The 19,249-nt window shown below is 44.7% G+C and overlaps 1 protein-coding gene across 1 annotated transcript in view; it reads right to left on the bottom strand.

Annotated features, from left to right (window-relative positions):
• TRPM8 (transient receptor potential cation channel subfamily M member 8) overlaps nucleotides 1-19,249 on the bottom strand; it is a 282,931-nt gene that overhangs the window by 253,528 nt on the left and 10,154 nt on the right. The window contains exons 3-5 of the mRNA XM_069615995.1: nucleotides 16,148-16,325; nucleotides 15,560-15,732; nucleotides 15,154-15,328 (exon numbers count right to left, since the gene is read on the bottom strand). Of these exons, the coding sequence (XP_069472096.1) occupies nucleotides 15,154-15,328; nucleotides 15,560-15,732; nucleotides 16,148-16,325 (526 nt within the window). The remainder of the gene's footprint in view (nucleotides 1-15,153; nucleotides 15,329-15,559; nucleotides 15,733-16,147; nucleotides 16,326-19,249) is intronic.

Raw genomic sequence — 19,249 nt, 5'->3', positions numbered from 1 at the left:
TGGTGTCCCCCAAGGCTCAGTTTTGGGTCCCCTCTTTTTTCAATCTACTTGCTTCTCTTATTGAAACCTTCAACCTCTCCTTCCACTTCTATGCAGACTCTTTCTTTCTTTTTCCTCCTTATCTGACTACACTCTCCTGTTTCTTCCTCCCTTCTAGCAATTCAGTCCCGGAAGTCCTCTCAAAACCTCTCCTTAAAGCCTTCTAAAACTGACATTCCCTACTTCCCCTCTGTTCCCCTCCCCCAAATCCCTGTTCCTCTATTTTCTTCCTTCCAGCTCTCATCCCGCTGTCTCCTACAGCCTGTAACTTGGGTGTAATTTTTGATTTCAGACTTACATTCTATCCCCACATTTCTTGTACTGTCTGGACCTGTCATTTCGACCTCTTTAATCTATGTAAGATCTGCCCTTTTCTTTCCTTTTACACCAGAAAACATATCATCCTATTTATTTATTTCTTTATTTACAAAGCCTTCATTGACTCTTGATCTCAGCATGGATTAAATTCAAATCCCTCTGTTTCATACACAAGACGATCTGGGGCCAGGTGACACCCTATCTTCAACACTCCCTGACCAAATACTCTCCTTCTATATTCCTCTGTTCCTCTGGCACCAACTCTCTGCAGGTTAAGCCCTTTGCTAAACAGAGAGCTTGGGGACGATCACTTTCCTTGGCTGGCTCCTTCCTGTGGAACAGCCTCCCTCCCCCTCTGCGTCTTGAGCAAGACCTCCTTATGTTCAGAGAAAACCTCAAGACCTTTCTCTTTACCTCTTCCTTCTCCTCCTCTCTTCCCTGCTAATCCCAAAGAAGCATGACTGATGTGTAGGGCCCCCACATCATTCATCCCAGCCACTGTCTTATGCTGCGCTTACTTGGGCTCACCCTAACCATGGGTGGTTGCACTTCGTTATGCACTTACGTTCTTATCCTCTTAGCACTTACCCTTAGCACTTCACCATGAGCTCCTAAGCACGTTATTCCTTCCCCTCCCTCCCTGCACTTGCACGTTCTGAGCACTCATAAGGCATATTAGGTTTGTCTCCCCTTCCCTTTATTCTCATTATTTGTTGTACTATTAATGCAATTATTTAACCTTGCTGTATTACTTTCCCCTGTCCCCACTATGTTTGCCCTGTGGGCGTTTTAAAACAGTTTTGCTATTTGTATAAGTGCCTAATAAGTGAACAATACATCAAATCAAACATTTATTTATTTATTGGACATCTGTATAGTGCCTAAATACAGGTGTTTTCAGGCACCACAAGAAAAGATTGGGTTGGGAGTCATGGGAATCAAAAAGCAAAACAACAAAAACGGTTATATTGGCCTTGTGGCAATCCTACCGTGCAAGTACATGAAGTGGTAGTAAGTGCATCTCTTCCATCTTCTGACATTTAGATTACTGTTCCGATTTGCTAGTTGGTCTTCCTTCTTCACATCTTGCCCCCTTTCATTTCATCTTCAACTTTATCATTCATCTTCTCTTTCAACTACCTCCTCGCTCTCCTCTCAAAAACTCACTGCTCTCGATTTCTCTCCTACCTACGATCGCCTCCATTTCTACTTTCTTCGTATTGTGCTTAAATGCTATCACTGTATTTCTCCCCATCTTTCCTGTCTTATCCCTGCTTACACGCCTACATGCTCTCTTCGTTCTCAGCACCTTCACCTTCTTAACTCTCTCAAACCTCCCTGCTCACGTTTCCATTCCTTTTCCCTCTTAACTCCCAAGCTATGGAATATCCTTCCTCTAGATATCCACGCTTGCCCGTCCCTCCATATTTTCTGCTCCCACCTCAAGGCTCAACCTTTACTCTTATTCTCGTCTACCTAACCTTTTTCTGTCCATCATCTATTTATACCTTTCCTCTTACTCTGTAAAGATTTCTGGTGAAAGCGCTCTATAAATGCAAATAAAATCCAAAATATACATTTTGACAACCAAAGTGTTATATCTTGCGTGATTCACCATTCTTATTCCAAACTCGGAATAAGATTGGAGAACAAGGAATGATTGTGAAAGCAAACAATCTAAGTGGTGACTGTTAGATTAAGAGCTACTGGAAATGGACGTGTTGGCTGCACACTTAACTTTCATTTTTGTTAAGTTTATATCTGACATTTAAATGCAAACTCTGCAAAAGAATGCTTTTTTCTGTCTACTATTGTGTGTATATATATATATATATATATATATATATATATATATATATATATACTAGGGAAAGTATTACTGGCGCGCCCTCTGTCGACGCCCATTTTCGAGTTTCGAAAAACAAACTGGAATACTCTGCAGCTTCCACTAGATGTCGGCCTATGCACAGCATGTGAATCTAAGCAGATACAAGCATCAGAAATACACTTACGGTGAGTAATGTATCCCTTCTGAGGCTTGTGGAATCTGCTTGGATCACAGGCTGTGCATAGATTAGCGGGCAGTGTTAGAAGAAGGAGGTGGGATGTGAGAAGGGTCATGAGCAAATAAATGTCCTAGAACCGCTTGTCCCACTTGAGTATCTGTCTTGGAATGGGTGGCAATGCACTAGTGCTGAGTAAAAGTGTGAATAGAGCTACAAGTAGCTGCTTTGCAAATGGTGTCAAGGGGTACATTTGCAATAAAAGCCAGAGTGGCCCCAATGCCTCTAGTAGAGTGGGCTCTTGGCGTGGAAGGCAGAGTTTTTTCAGAAAGGGAGTAACACAGCTGGATACAGTTAACAATCCACTTAGAGATGGCACCTTTAGAGACACAATCCCCCTCTTTGCCTGTAGCTACGGAGACAAACAGTTGGTCTGTTTTCCTTAGCAGTCTGGTTTTGTTTACATAGTATAGGACCGCCCTGCTCACATCTAGAGTGTGTAGTTTCACCTCAGCCGAGCTTTGTGGGTCTTGGAAGAAAGCCGGAAGCTCGATGGACTGGTTCACGTGGAATTTAGAAATAAACGTAGGTGAGAACCTAGGGTGTGTACGTAAAACCAGTTTATTTTTATGAACCGTAAAGAAAGGATCCTGCACTGACAGAGCCTGAATTTCACTGACCCTTCTTATAGATGTGATTTCTACTAAGAAGGCCATTTTATAAGTCAGATGTTTGAGACTGCTTTTATGCATGGGGTCGAATGGGGGGCCCATGAGTTCAGATAGCAACACATTAAGGTCCCATCCTGGTGGTGGGTTTGAAATTGGAGGGTGAAGTCTCTTTACTCCTTCCATTAACTACTGGTACTTTCCACCACAACACCTTGTTATGGGAGGTGGTGTATGCTGACAGAGCTGCCAGGTGTACCTTCAGTGAATTAAAGACCAACCCTGGTCCAGCAGGTGGAGCATGTATGTGACAATTGTGGAAGGAGTGCAATCAATTGGGTTGATTTGCTTATTCTGGCACCAGATAACAAATCTTTTCCATTTGTCAAAGTAGCAGTGCCTCGTGTTTGGCTTCCTAGATTCTCTTAGGATGTCCATACATCTCTGTGGTAAATTGAGATGTCAAAACTCTATGACCTCAGGAGCCATGCTGCCAGGTTCATTGAGTTGGGTTGAGGATGCACTTTCTGACCTTGTTCCTGGGACAGTAGGTTGTACCAGCCCGGGAGTTTGATGGGTTCACACACCGCTAGTCTGCGTAAGTGTGGGAACCACGGTCGTCTCGCCCACATGGGAGCAACTAGGACGAGCGTCATCGATTCTCTGTTCATCTTGTTCACCACCTTCCTGATGAGAGGTGTTGGTGGAAAAGCGTACGCAAACATTCCTGACCAGTTCATCCACAGGGTGTTCTCCTGGGAGTCTGGCTGGGGAAACCTGGATGCAAATCCTGGGCACTGTCTGTTTTTGCTTGTGGCGAATAGGCCTGTAGTGGGGAAACCCCACTGAAAGAAGAGATCTTCTACGATTTCTCTGTGTAGACACCATTCGTGTTCCTCTGGGAGGGGGTCTCTGCTCAAAGCGTCCGCCAGAGAATTGAGATCCCCTGGAACATGATGAGATGACAGGAAGATGTTCCATCTGAGTGCCCATATCCAAATTTTCTGGGCAAGCTTGGACAATTTGGCGAACGAGTCCCTCCTTGTTTGTTCAGGTAAAACATGGCAGTTGTGCTGTCTGTCCGGTTCTGCACTGACAGGTTCAACAGGTAGGGCTCGAACGCTTGAAGCGCTCTGAATACTGCCAGAGCTCTAACAGATTGATATGATTCTTGGCCACTGAGTGAGACCAGAGACCATGAGCTGTGTAGTGGAGATGGTGTGCTCCCCACCCTGACAGGCATGCGTCCGTTGTGACTACCGCCTGTATCTCGGGATCGTAAAAGGGTTTCCCCTTGGACAGATTTTATCTTGTCCACCAGTGAAGGCTTTGTACAAGTGTTGGCGAAACAACCACTAGATCGTCCCCTGACCACTTGCCTGAGACCACTGTTTCACCAACCATTCTTGCATGGGACGCATGCGCGTGTAGGGGACCAGGTAAATACATGACGCCATCATGCCCAGCAAACACATTGCTTTGCGTACCATTATCTGGCGACCAGCCTGATATTGCGGAATTTGCAGCAGTATATTCCGAATTCTTTCCTCTGATGGAAAGGCCAACCCCTCTTGTGTGTTTAGGACAGCTCCTAGGAACTGTTTGGAGGTGCTTGGCACCAGACGTGACTTTTTTATCGTTTATGGAGAAACCTAATTCGAAGAGGAGGTCGATCGCTCTTTGAATGTTTGTTCTGCAAATTACTGGGGTGTCCCCCGTGATGAGCCAGTCATCCAGGTAAGGGTACACTGGGATTGCCACCCTGCGTAAGTGTGCCGCCGTCACCGGCAGTACCTTGGTGAATACCCTTGGAGCCAAGGCTATCCTGAAGGGCAGTACCTTGAACTGGTAGTGCTGACTGTCGAACCTTGAAGCGCAAGTATCTTCTGTGGGCTGGGAACATGGAAATATGAAAATAGGCATCTTCCATGTCCAATGTTGCCATGTAATCCCCCTTTTTTAGGAGAGGGATTACCTCTTGGAGAGTAGTCATGCAAAAGTTTTGGTGCTTGACATACTTGTTTGCAGGCCGTAAGTCCAATACTGGGCGCATTGTCCTTTGCTAGAAGATTGGTGATCTCTTCGAGGAGGATCTTCTGGTGGTCTAATGAGTGTACTCTTTGTCGTGGAGGGTGGTTTCGGGGATGCTCTAACAGTTCTATGCAGTATCCTGCAGACACTGTGGACAGCACCCATCTGTCTGATGTGATCCCTTCCCAAGCTTGGGTGAAGTTGGAAATGCATCCCCCTATGGGGCACGCGTGAGAAGGGACCCTGAACGGAACGTCACTGTTTTGGGGGAGGCGTGCCGCCCCCCCCTACTGGGGCTGCCTCTACCCTTAACATGTCCTCTTTTGTTACCCCTGCCATAACCCTGGGTAGACTGCTGGTTGTTGTTGTTCCATGGTGTACCCTGCCCCTGGGAATAGTTGGAGCCTCTTTGGGAATTTTGGGCGTGTGGGCGACGAAAATTGACATTTCCTCTTTGATTCGGGATTTGTTAGTTAGTTGTTAGTTAACTGGCCCAGGGATTTGAGAGTCTCGTACTCGTGCTTGGTTCTCGGGTCTGAACCCAGATTGCTTTAACCAAGCATGTCTTTTGATAACAGTGCTCTCTGCTATCAGTCTGCCGGCGTTATCCGCGGCATCAAAGGTTGCTTTAAGGATGCAACCGGACACAGCTCTTCCCTCTGACGCAACCTGTGCCAACTGACCTTTTAAAGGTTCCGGGGCGGAGTCGATGAGTGCCGCGACCTTTCCCACTGGTGGCAGTTTTAACTCGCCAGTAGGGTGGTGGAGTTGGCAATCCTTGCCTGGTAGGCGGAATTGGAGGCTACCTTTCTACCCAAACCATAGATCTTTTTGCTCTCCTTGTCGGGGGGAGCTTCAGACGATGATAGGGGCGTTCTCGCCCTCTTTTTGGTGTTTGTGACTACCAGGGAGTGCGGTCTCCGTTGCCCCCTTATGTACAGCGGGTCTGACTGGGCTGCCCTGAATAGTTTTTCGATCCTGGGGTGTACTGCCCTAGTGAGGTTGGGATTTAGAAGGGAAGGGTCTATTCTCCTCTGTATAGATTTGAGAATAGGGATGGCCTGTGCAACAGGTCTCCTTTCTTCCACTAGTTCCTCGGCAAAATCCCTCTCTTCCTGTACTCCCTGAGTATCTATGCGGAAGTGTTCTGCCGCTCTAGACAAAACCTCATTCAAGAGAGGTTGGTTGTCGATAGGGGAGTCGGTAACCAGAGATTCTTTGCCTACTGAGGAGTCTACTCTGTAGGTTTCTGGGTCATCCTCGTCTTCCTCTTGGTCCTCGTCATCCCGGTAGTAGTCCATCCCAGTTTGGTCTCCCAACGTGGTCAAATCTGGATCCTCATTCAAGTGTGGATCCTCATTATATTGAGAGTATGGCTGTATATAGAAGGGGTCCGAAGACCGACTTTGTGTTGGTGCTTCAACCTGGGATTTCTTACTTGGGGGTTGCAGGTCCCTAGACCCTGAGGGAGAAGCCCCGTCATGGGTATAGGAGAGGAAGTGCTCAGGATTCTTGGCATAGAAGTTTGCCAGGGATGACATCCTAGACATCACTCTGTCTATATTCTCACTAGACCATTCCTTAGAGCTGGGGATTACCCTCTCCTGGGAGAGTTTCCCTGTTCTATCCTGACTGGACCTATGGCCTTGTGCAGGGGTCTTGGATAAATTGACAGAAGACTGTGACTTGTCTGTCTGTTTCTGTGGTGAAGACGACTGTTGAGACTGCTTCTTTTGCTGTTTTCCCCCCTCCCCATGGGTGGAAGAGTGTTTCCCTGGTTTTTTCACTCCTTCGGAGCTTTTTGACGTCTGGCGTCGAGATTCGGGGGTAGTGTCCCTATCTCTAGAGTGTGGAGGTCGAGACTGGGGAGCAGCCATCACAAGGCCTGCTGACGCCGACTCTTGGAGTGCGGCCTGGGGATAGAAGTCAGCTTCGTCTTTCGACGATCAAACCTCCGTTACTTTAGTGAGCAAGGCACTTTTGGCAACAGTGGATGGTTGCCTGGTGTCATGCGGCGATCTTGATTGAGAATGCCTAGAGGACACTGATTCAGTGGACCGTTCTCTGTGTGCCTCTTTCCGAAGTGGAAGTGCTGTGGGTAGCACTCATGTCGCCGGGGGTTTTCCCCATAGCTGCCCTGCACGACAACCTTCTAAGGTCGGGGACTTGCGCTTGGCTGTCTCTCAACGCCACGTTGCCCTCGCCGTCCGAAAGCACGGCTTCCGTTGCCATCACTGAAGGCGCCCTCCGCTGCCATGGCCTCTTGTCGTCTGGCGTGGTGGGCCCAACGTTTGATTGAACGGTCCTTTAGGGTCTTCGGTTTAAACTGACTACACGCTCTGCAGTTCGCCTTGGGGTGGTAACTCGGCAAGCAGAGGTTACGTGTGGCATGTCTGTCAACCCAAGGGTACTTGCGGTTGCACTTGGGGCAAAATTGGAAAGGGGTACCCTCCATATGCACCCTGTGGCAGCAGGCTAGTGTGTGTAGGAATATATAAGAAAATGTACCTATATATCTAGAGTGTAGAGTATGTACCACTCCCCACTCTCCCTACTTGCAGGGCCGAGGCCAGAGGCCTTCCACGGCCTGGGCCGAGGCCAGAAGCCTTCCGAGGCCCAAGTCCGTCGTGCAGCTCTCGACGGTTGTTTTCTTCTCCGGGCCGGCGTCGAGTGTCGAATCCGGTGACTCGACGTTGGGGTGGAGAAAATGGGGAAATATTAAGATATTTTGCAAAATTATGGCTAAGGCCAGGGAACCCCGCGGGATGCTTCCGACCAGAATGGTGGAAAAAAACAATTTGAGGGTCCTAGACGCATGAGGGATCATGGATACAGTGGACGTCACACTAGGGATAGTATTACTGGCATGCCCTGTGTCGACGCCCATTTTTGAGTTTCGAAAAACAAACTGTAATACGCTGCAGCTTCCACTAGATGTCGGCCTATGCACAGCATGTGATCTAAGCAGATTCCACAAGCCTCAGAAATATATATACAAAAATAAAGAAGGAAAACAAACCGCACTCCAGGCGAACACGAGTGTCTCCACGGGTAAGTTTCAGAAAGATGAGGAAAATCCGACTAAGCTCGTGTTAAATAACATGCTGTTTTATTATTTTTTTTAAAAACTGACATAATGTCACGCAGTAGGTCTGTGACAAAAGATCAACAGAGGCAGGACACCATCCTGCTAGACAAGACGCGTTTCGCGCACCACTCGGGCGCTTGTTCACTTGTGAGGATGCAATGCAGACTGCAGTGATAAAAGGACAAACATAAATCCTACTGCTATGTCTGCTACTAACAACTAGATGAGGGACTTGGTGCAAACAGGTCGGCACACATCTTAGAACATGTAACAACAATGAGGTAACATTCCGATACAACAGTAGACACAGAATGGCATGCAAACAATAATGGTGCCATTTAGATAAATTAAAAGCATAACAAAAGTAAACATATTTAGCATGTTGACACTGCGTTTGCTTACTGAAATCCCACATGTGTTTTGTTCTAATAGCCTCACTGCAGAACCGTAAGTAATCATGAAGCGGCATGGTGTTAAAACAGATAATCCACAAATGTCCATAGCATTAAGTTAGTTCCAAGATAAAATAATTAAAAAGGTGAAGTGTACATTTATCACCTCATAATTAGAATGGCAGCACATATGAGCACAGTGGAACACATTTTGTTAGGAAAACACACATATGTTCATACAATTGGAGGCCTTGAGCAAATATTGTATTGACCAACCGAAAATTGTTGTATCCAATTGACAGAACAGTCAATAAAATGCATAGTGCAAAACATTGCTGGCAGCATATAAGATAAATGGCAGTATGATGCATAGTTTACATAAAAAAACATACAACATTCTTAAAACTCTGAAGCAAATAAAGTGCATAGTGCAGAGTCAAGATTGAGTCGAGCAGGAGGACAGAGCAACAGAATGCATAGTGCAAAATTCGTAATAAGCAGCATAATGTATCAGTACAAAACCGACATTAGTACAGGCTAGTATGACAAGACAACAAAGTGCATAGTGCAGATTTGCTAGCAGCATATATGGTAATATATATAAATTTTAGCGGTCAACTTCGTTTTATGAAGTTTGGATGTGTGGTTGGAGATAGCTCATTGAGTTAAGTGCATGCTGCTACTAGTAACAGTTGCTGCATAATGGGAACATTAAGTTAGGCGTCATATAGAAGTCATATTATTTTTAGCCAACATGTTTTTATGAAGGTTTCTTTTACACTGAATGATAAAGTTAGCAAATGTTTTGGTGCTTTGCTAATCAGCATAATTAAACACAGGCAACTGGTACTGCTCTTTACAAGCTACAATGCAGGAATCATGGTATGTTGGTTGGCATTACACGCAAAATCATGGGGTTAGGGTGTGAAATATGGTCTACTGGATTAACTAGAGATTGTGAAACCAGATTTTACACTTGACTGAATTTTATTATCCTGGGCAAACCCCTTTACTTCATGTCCGATCACTAGGAGGGATGTGTAGCTCAGAAATGATGTGGTCAACTCAGTTCTAGGATTGGCCTTTACTTCGCAAGTTTGAATCCCGTGGCTGGGTCAATTCACTCCTACATCCTCGATAAAATGAGAACTATTAAATGCAGTAATAATATCTGTAATTACAGTGGTTAGAAGCGGGGAAATCCATCATAAAGAACTATATAAGCGCACATATTAAAAGTGGCTCAGTGTTGGTTCTATGACATTTCAAAGTGGTAATTTGATTTGGTAAAATGGCATCAAAATTACATTGAGTTTTTTAAAACAATTTTTTTAATGGGGGTTCCCCATACAATCCTTATCCACCTCCTTCCCACCCCTTCCTTTAAATACCCTCTATACCCCATACCCCTCAAGTCTGACATGTATCACTCTTTACAGCTTCTAATTTCAGCAAAGTAAATTAGAACTTTATAATGTACTTCGGCAAAACAGTGGTACACGTCAGTTTCACAGTTTGGTTAGCACTATGAAATAAAAATGGTCGAATACCACACCCAAGACCAACCTCAATATACTTTCCTCAAAACCCACGCCATCACCTTCCCCGTTACTACACCCCCTCCAGGTCCAATCCAGACCTTTTTCGACATTCTTGCCTATTGAACGGTGCGTTGGCATCAGACTACAAATGGCATATAATGGCAGCATCTAGCATGTGAGTCTGTAACTTATACTTGATTTCTATACCCGCAAACTGACCATGAAGAGGATAGGAACAGACTATAGGACTTCCTGCACGGTTTGAGAGTGTCTCGACTCCTGCTGAGTCCTGCACAGTCCTGCACAGCCTGGTAGGACCGTACAGGTGACCTTGGGGGTGCCGTTTTAAATGCTGCTGTGTGCCATGAGAGGTTCTGAGAGACAGTTCAATGCTGGGGTTGGCTGCAATGCTATGCACGTTTTTGCTGCTGTTACTTTAAGTTTGGGCCGGCTTGTGCTAAGTTTGGAAGCCGGAGGGGGGCTGGTAGGTTCATGCCACTCCTGCGCCTCGGAGGTGTAACCCTGTCACAGAACTCAATGCAAAGTTATGTTATTTTATGAGTTGTGTTGTAATGTAATAGACACATGCACTCTCCATAAGTAGCATTTTCTGTAAAGTTGTGAGTTGATGTGATTCACGGATGATGGTTTGAGGGCCACTTTTTTGAGGAGAGGGGTGGGCCACTTTTTTGAGGCAAGGGGTGGGACACTTTTCTTGGGTGTCTGGGCCTATTTCTTGTCCCAGTCCGACCCTGCATACCGTTTGCATTGAGACAACAATTAGAGGAGGAGTTGAACAGACTGCAACAAAAAGAAATCATTGGAGGAATTGAATCGGCAGAGTGGGTCAGTCCTATCGAGTACCGATGAAGAAATATGGGAAGCTAAGGATATGCGTAGACCTATGATACTTAAACAAGAACATCCAAAAAGACAAATAACCCTTGACAATAATTTCACAGCTGTTGAATTGCTTACAAGGAGCAGACATGTTTACAACACTAGATTTGTCGGAGCTGCACCACAATATAGTGTAAACAGAGGACTTTATATTTCTGCATTTATCGCACTGTTAGGGCTGTTCCGCTACTGCCAGATGCCGCTTGGTCTCACTTCAGCAGCTGCAGTATTCCAAAGGATGATGGTGTGCATTTTGAAAAGCATACCTCGGAGAATGGCGTATTAAGATGACATCTTGATTTATGGTAGAGGAAAGCAGGAACATGATGAAAGGCTATGAGCTGTCTTGAATAAACTGAGAGGGAGCGTACCAAGGGTTAAAGCAAGCAAGTGCAAGTTTAGAGAAAACGAAGTAGGGTGTTTAGGACATTTGATGAGCAGACAACGTTACAAGCCTATGAATGACTCTGTTGCTGATATGAGAAATGCTCACACACCCGCCACCACGGACGAAGTATGATCGTTCCTGGGTTTGTAAATTATTGCAAGTTCATAAAGAATTTTGCTAGTTTCACACATCGATAAGACTACTGATGAAGAAGGGAGCCAGGTTTGAATGAAATGGAGACTGTCAAAAGATCAATGAATGCTATTAAGAATGGAGTGTGCAACACACCTAATCTATGTGGGTTTTAATTGGCAAATATTACCAAGATAGCAGTCGATGCCAGTGTTCGAGGACTGTAGGTGGTGTTGTCCTAGAGGGCGGAAGTAACGGACATAGTTATATGGTATGCGTCAAGAGTGTGATCAGAAATGGAATAGAATTACTCCATCATTTAGAAAAGAGTTATTGGCATGAGAATGGCGAGTGAGCCATTTCAGCAAATACGTATGGGGAAATCACTATGATTTGACACTGATCATAAACCATTGATACAGGTATTGACACTGAAGGGTACGTATAAGGCCGCACCACGACCTGCCCGATTAAACATGAAATTACAGGATTATGATTGTGAAGTAAGATATGTGCCAGGGATAAGCAACAAAGTGGCTGTTTTAAAAAAAATCTAGATTACTCACATATAGGGAAGATAAGGGATGAGGTTGTGACTGTGTTGTTGGACGTAATGTTCAAGGACAGGTGGGTTGAAGAATTAGCCAAAGAAAAGATTCTGTTAGAAGTAAAAGAATACGTCACCAAAAAGTTGGCCAAGGAAAAAAGGTTTGAACCAAGGAATAGCACTGTATTGGGAAATAAATGAAGAATTGTCATAAGAAAGCAGCGTCATCTTGAAAGGACAAGATCTCATACCCCCGAAAGCTATGAGAACCAAAATTATTATGCTTGCCCATCAAGCAAAGAGTCTGGGAGAGGTATTGGTGGTCTGGAGTAGATGTAAATGTAGAAACACAAGCAAGGGAATGCTGGGCATGCCAGAATTCAGATAAGAGTTGGATAACTAAGAGCCAAAGAGAAAACGCATTCCACCTCCTGAAGAAGGATGGAAACAAGTTAGAGTATATATATTAGGACCATATTTCGTATTATGACCAAAAATGAAGTTTGTGTTGACAATGGTAGACTATTATTCTAAATGGATAGAGGTGAAATTTGTGAAAGACACTAGCACAACAGAAGTAATTACATTTCTTGACCAAGTAAGCAGAAGGAAAAGGTTTCCCAAAGTTATCAAAAGTGACAATGGCACTCAAATCAGGAGTAAAGAAATTATGGAGTATGCCAGGGAGACAGGAATCAAATGGATGTTTTCTGCTAATTATCACCTGGAGACAAATAGATTGGTAGAAAGGCACAACAGGGTCATAGTAGAGACCGTAGAGCAAGTGATCCAGTATGGTATAGATGTAAGGTCAGCAGTGAGATAGGAAGTCTGGAGCATGACAATGCACGTGAATAGGTTGTCAGGAGTATTGCCATTCAAGTTGTTGAGAGGCAGGGAGCCAAACACGCAGCTCAATCCAGCATGGGTGAACACGTTCAGTGCTCGAGAGAGAATTGTGTCAACTTATTCAACAACACATTATACTAGGACAAAGGAAGTATGGGAAATAAGGAGAGTATGAAATAAGCAACAGTGAAAGAATGTCACCAAGTGATTGAGTGTGAATAAAAAAAGGATGTGTAATCCGCAAAGGGATGTCAAAGTTCTCAGAGCCAATGAAAATGAAGGATGTGTTTCATCAAGCAGTATGCAAATGGAAGTGTGTGAGAATTGGTCCAAAAGAGAACATGAAGATGACAATCCCTGCCCTGTGGGAGGTCGAGGGTCTTAATGGAGATTGCAGTGAGTATACAGATTCAAAAGGGAGGAGTGGCTCTCGGATAGCTGGAGGCGTAAACTGTGAATTGAACACAAGAGAGGTTGAAAACAAGAGAATGAGGAGGCTGCCAATGTGGACAATGGATTATGAGATGTGTTGGCTCCTGCTGTCAGTATTCTGCTATTATTGCTTAGTTAAAGTCGGTGTTATATACCATTGCTGCGATGCTGTTAAGGGAAAGGTTAGTTTGCATTGTCCTTTGGAAGAGGGAGATGTGTGTTATATATCTTGCGTAATTCACAATTCGTATTCCAAGCTTGGAATAGGAATGGGGCGCCCGGAAAAATGGCGAAGGTACACATTCTAGGTGGTGACTGTTAGAATAAGAGCTGCTGGAGTTGGATGTGTTGGCTGCAGGCTCTGGAGACTGAACTTAATAAACCAATGAGCAAATTTAGCTGCATTACTCTGCTTCTTCTTGCCTCTTGAACACGCCACAAAGGAAATAGGAGTGATTTGCCTGGATTGCACAGCTAGGTCAAGTGTAGAAACCTGGTTTTCTGGTTGCACAATTAACAATTTTGCATGTTTCTCAGATTACACATGCTCCCATTGCATCTTTAGTTTTCCACAAATACACAATTTCTGGCAAGAGATAAAGTGCTCTATGGACGTAGTTGATTACACTCTTTTTGGGTGGAGATGACACTTTAATCTGTTCTGTGAATGTAACAGAAAATGAGGTGATGCTTGGCTCGGCTCCATTTGGGCTCTTTTATAGAGGCACTAGAGCTGAGCTAAAGAGAGGCATTTGTCTCTGACTAGGCTTGAGTGGTCCCTGGCTCCCCTGCCTCTACATTAACATGCTCAGGACCAGTGCTGTGCTCAGTGGCCTGCTGGGACTTTTGCCCATCTAAGCAGGGCAAAGTGTCAGGCGTTTCTCAGGCACTGGTCAGGTCAGGCCAAATGGCTCAATAGGGCAAACAAATGAATTAACAAAGGATTCTCAGGCACAAAGGGAGATTACTAAAACAGGAAGTATTCTTTGATCCACACACAAATGGGAAGATATTTTAGGGGTGTCCGTAGAAATGATCGAATGAAAAAAAACAAATGGAGAAATGACTGCATTTTTTTATCAATTGTTTTTCGAAATTTTGGGTCATTTTAATAAAATATAGGGGTGGGGTAAGGGTAATGGTTAAGGTAGTGGGGAGAAAGCGTGTGGGGGTCTCCCCGACATTATTTTTTTTTAATGTCATTTCTCCATTCGAACATTTAATGTTAATCCATTTTAGGTTTCACGAATGAGTGGGAATACAACAAGGAAGTTGTTTTAATTGCTTTTGGTTCGAGAGTTAAAGGCAAGATGAGGGAAAAAATTGAAGTAGTCACACAAGGCCTAGTAGGACAAACACATAGCCAAAAGAAATTAGGAATACAAAGTGGGAAAGGGTTATTTTTTGCTTTTTTAAACTTTCTGGGGTGACAAAAATGGAAAAGGGGAACACACAAGGAAAGCTGGTGTTTTTATGGGGGAAAGTGGGGGCAAAAGGGCAATCAACAAATAGGGCCATATAAACACAATGATAACAGGTGCAAACAGGAAATTAAAAACACTCAAATATAATGCATTGGCAAGAAAGATCATCATTCTGTACACCCAACCTAAACTTGACACAGTAAAATGCAGTCAGATGTCCCACTGCAAAATGCAGCTAAACAGATACGGCCAGATGGGCAGATACCAATCTAGATCATGTGAGGTCTGATATTACCTCTACGGCAACAGTGTTTGCATTTTCTTTGTGGTTGCTTTAAAGGCATAGACAGGCATGGCATTTACATGACTAGCATGTGTTAGTAACACACATCCCCACTAACCTGGGACAATAAGGTCTGATATATACTTTTCCAACTGTGCCCGCACATCTGCCTCTACGGTCGCATAGCCGTTGGTGCCATTGTCCACAAGTATTTGGTGTGTATGATTATTGTCCATACAGTATAGTGGGTCTCTCTTGAGGTCGTCCATGGCATAGTGAGCTACGTAGGTGCCCTGAGAAACACAAGCAACACGGCACAATTTAAGCCTTAATATTGGTGAGACAACATCAACAAAGACGTAGAAATGGAGCCATGAATTTAGAGAACTTTGTAAGAATTAGCTACTATCTGTGGGAGATTTGATGTGATAATTCTCATGAACCTATTTGGGCGCCAAAACTAACACCAAAAAGCAAGCTGCGTTCTGGATGTGGGTGTTAACCCATGACAGGGATGAACATACCTCGGTATTCGGGCTGCGGATGAGGCTGTCCCTGTTGGCAATCATGCCCCAGGCTGCAATGCCGATGGCCACTATCTTTTCCTCAGATCGCCGGCTAATGGTATTGTCTCGCACCACTTCACCAATGTATTTCATCAGTCCATAGTGTGTGCCACCAGTAAAGATCCAGGCTCCTGGGGAAAGGGTGAGCAAGAGTGGAAGGTCAGTCGGAATAGAGCTCATCCATTTACTTTCTGGTTTCTCAATGGTACAAACTTTTAAGGAAGTGTGGGGTACACGTCTCCTTTTTTCCAGTTAATGCCAGTGTTGGAAATTCTAGACTAAAAGTTAACAAATGTTTGTGAGCATATACCATGTTCCATACAATAGCCATTTGCATTACATGCTGTATGTTCCTAAACTCCGCCCACCTGACCTCCTTTATTCCATACTCCTCCCATGGTTCTGCTCTTCCACAGTTATGGCCATTATTTCAATGTATCTTTGGTTTTAGACAGCAACATGCAGCAAAGTTGCACATACACTGAAAAGTCATTCCAAGCCATCAGCACTGGCCCTTCCGGACATAGATAATAACCTCCTAATCACCTTTGGACTGTGCAATATAAATAAGCCGGCTGAATATTTTGCGCATGCGTGGCTTCAGGGAGAAGTTGCGTGCTCCACCGGTCACTGAGATGATGAGGTTTGGCGTCTTCAGCTGCCAGTGATGGGTCATCAGCTCATACAGGATATCAGGAGTGGTGTCACGCGACAGTCGGATGTACTGCCGAGAGAATCAAAGGTGGAAAATGAGAAGGCCAATCTGCTATAGCAAAGACACCTGCATTGGATCACTGTGATTTTAATGAAAAATGAAATAACGAAAACATTTTTTATCAATCCTCCTCCCAAGCCGCCTGTTTCGCTTGGTTTATAACCCCGCCCCAACCCCCTCCCCACCCATTTTGATCCATTACCCAACCCCCATACATATTTTGTACCGGAAAATCGGTATTCTTCGGTATTTATGGTTTGTGTAAAATGTATTCCGTTATTTTCAATTTGTTAACATCACTGGATACCTTCCAATATTTCAAAAAAGGTAGCAGGCGCTCCTCTCCAGAAAGAACATGGCATGATAACCTGTTCCGAGATGAGAGTTTGCAGCACACCCTTTTTGCTCACTGTACCTTTCACAGATGGGAAATATCCATTTGCATATCAGTCTTTGTCCCGCCCACATGGGCAGCCCAGCACCGAAATGCAATGGCAATTCCTCTCTGAGCAAGAGTACCGACAGCAACCCCATACACGTGTTTCAGCCTTGTTGGGCCTCATCAGTGAGGTGAAGCTTTGTCTCTCTGAGCACAGTGAGCAGGGAGTTCACGTATGGTTGCCCCCAGGTAACTCAGGGTGACCAACCCCAAGTTCCTTTCAAATATTTCAAAAAAGGTAGCAGGCGCTCCTCTCCAGAAAGAACATGGCATGATAACCTGTTCTGAGATGAAAGTTTGCAGCACACGTGTTTTGCTCACTGTGCCTTTCACAGATGGGAAATACCCATTTGCATATCAGTCTTTGTCCCGCCCACATGGGCAGTCCAGCACCGAAATGCTATGGCAATTCCTCTCTGAACAAGAGTACCAAAAGCAACCCCATACACGGGCTTCAGCCTTGTTGGGCCTCATCAGTGAGGTGAAGCTTTGTCTCTCTGAGCACAGTGAGCAGGGAGTTCACGTCTGGTTGCCCCCAGGTAACTCAGGGTGACCAACCCCAAGTTCCTTTCACCGGATACCACCTGCATTAAGTGCACAATCCTCCTGCAGGAACCTCTAGTCACTGCGTAATTGACACAACTGCGTCTATATTACCTGCATAGTGCCCTCCCCGGCTACTTATGGTAATGTTGGTTTATCGATGGATGCACCTAAGTAGCCTGCACGGTCACCTCTCTCAAACCCGATGAAGGTAATGATAATCATGAGCTGTACATTAATGCACCTTTACTTGTTTCACCGGAACATTATTAACTCTTGGATCTTTTTTCCCTGGTGATGCCACTGTATAGATTGATGCACTTGTCCCGGTAGCAGAGGCGTTGCCAGGGGGGGGAGCTGAGAGGGATATAGCCTTGTGTCTTTTGCTTGTAGCCGAGGATAGAAGCTCTGGGAATACAACCAAAACACTAGCCAGCCCCCAGTCCCGACAGTCTCAACATTTGGCTAGCCCCCGATCCTTTCCAGATCTAGCAACACTCCTGTCAGGTAGTACTTGAACTCACAGGTCACCGAGAGCATGGGGAAGTATCATGCCATTCTCGATGGAGCCAGTGACCGTGGACCCTGGACATGTCCGCTCGGAGAGATGGAGCATTGCTGTTGTGGACGATAGCTGGGTGCACATAGAGCAATGTGTAGGAATTACAACAACCAGACTTCCGAGTGTACGTGATCCTATGTTGCCTAAAGTTTGACCTCATAGGGTATGACATATAGGAGAGCAGACACTGGCTTCCCACCCAGCGGGCACTCACCAACCGACTCCTCTAGAACACTTACACACGTCACCCAAGTTATAGAATGCATTTCCATAGGCGCGCGCATTCACTCCATAGAAATGACTGACTACAATCATAGATTATAACAGGATCGTCTCATAGAACTCTTCCAGCCGGAAGACAAGATGATAAAGTGGTTCATGACATTTATCATAAGCGGCAAAAGGAGAAGGACGACATTTGTGTAATCATCTAGGATTGAGCACCTTTTGTAAGAAGTCGTGAATTCCATCAATGCTTTGTTGGAAAGATTGAAAGCATCCGAACTCCTATTAAACCAGTATTACCCACTTTTGGGTAATACTGGTCCCCAAGAAACATGTTCATCACAGCTTAAAGCACACCACACATCTTCCAACACCCAGTTTACTACCCTAACTGGAAGCCTAGCATATCTTGGGTCATTTCTGTGAGGTGGTCTTTCCCTAAAGGTAGCCTATTTTGCTCTGGATACTGTACTGCATAAGTAACAACCCAGCAATAATATTGAGATATTATTGTTACAGGTCTTTTTCTGGGGGCAATTTCCTTTGGATGCAATGTACGTTCTTTTGGTCTGTGTGGCTGCTGTGCATGAAAGGGGCCTGCCTATTTATCCTTCTTAGGTTACTAGAATTAACATCTTCTAATGAGGTACACCATGAGATTCTACTACTGCATCTAAGGGGTCACGTTTAAATTGTAGGCAGTGGAATTATAGTGGCTCCCAACTTTAAGTGACCATAAGGACCTATATGTTATCAGATGGTCTCACGCCTTAAGGAGTTTCCCAGCTCTCTCTGGTTTCCTCCCTTTCAACGTCCAAGAACAGTCACTCTGTGGATCTAAACCTGAAGCATGGATTGTCATGCTGTACATATTTTGATGACACGCAGATCTATGCTTCATTCCATTGTCGCCCAAAATGGCACCACATTTTCTGCCTGACCACCTGTTTGTGATTGTCTGCTCAAAGGTGGAGAATTTGCTGAAGCTGAATTTAGACAATTGCAAGGCAATGATTTTGGATCAGAAGACGAGGGTAAGAATGGGATGAGGCGAACACGGGCCAGCTACTAATTTAGTGTAACCAAGAACCTAACTTCAGAGTTCCCTTTGACATTAACCGTAGCATAATAGACTACGTCATGACAGCATTATATTATTCAAGG

This window comes from Ambystoma mexicanum, chromosome 9 (genome assembly GCF_040938575.1).
Source record: "Ambystoma mexicanum isolate Mex_15411 chromosome 9, UKY_AmexF1_1, whole genome shotgun sequence".
Classification (NCBI taxonomy): domain Eukaryota; kingdom Metazoa; phylum Chordata; class Amphibia; order Caudata; family Ambystomatidae; genus Ambystoma; species Ambystoma mexicanum.
The sequence above is the reverse complement of the archived record's forward strand: the minus strand, read 5'-3'. Positions and strand labels throughout refer to the sequence as shown.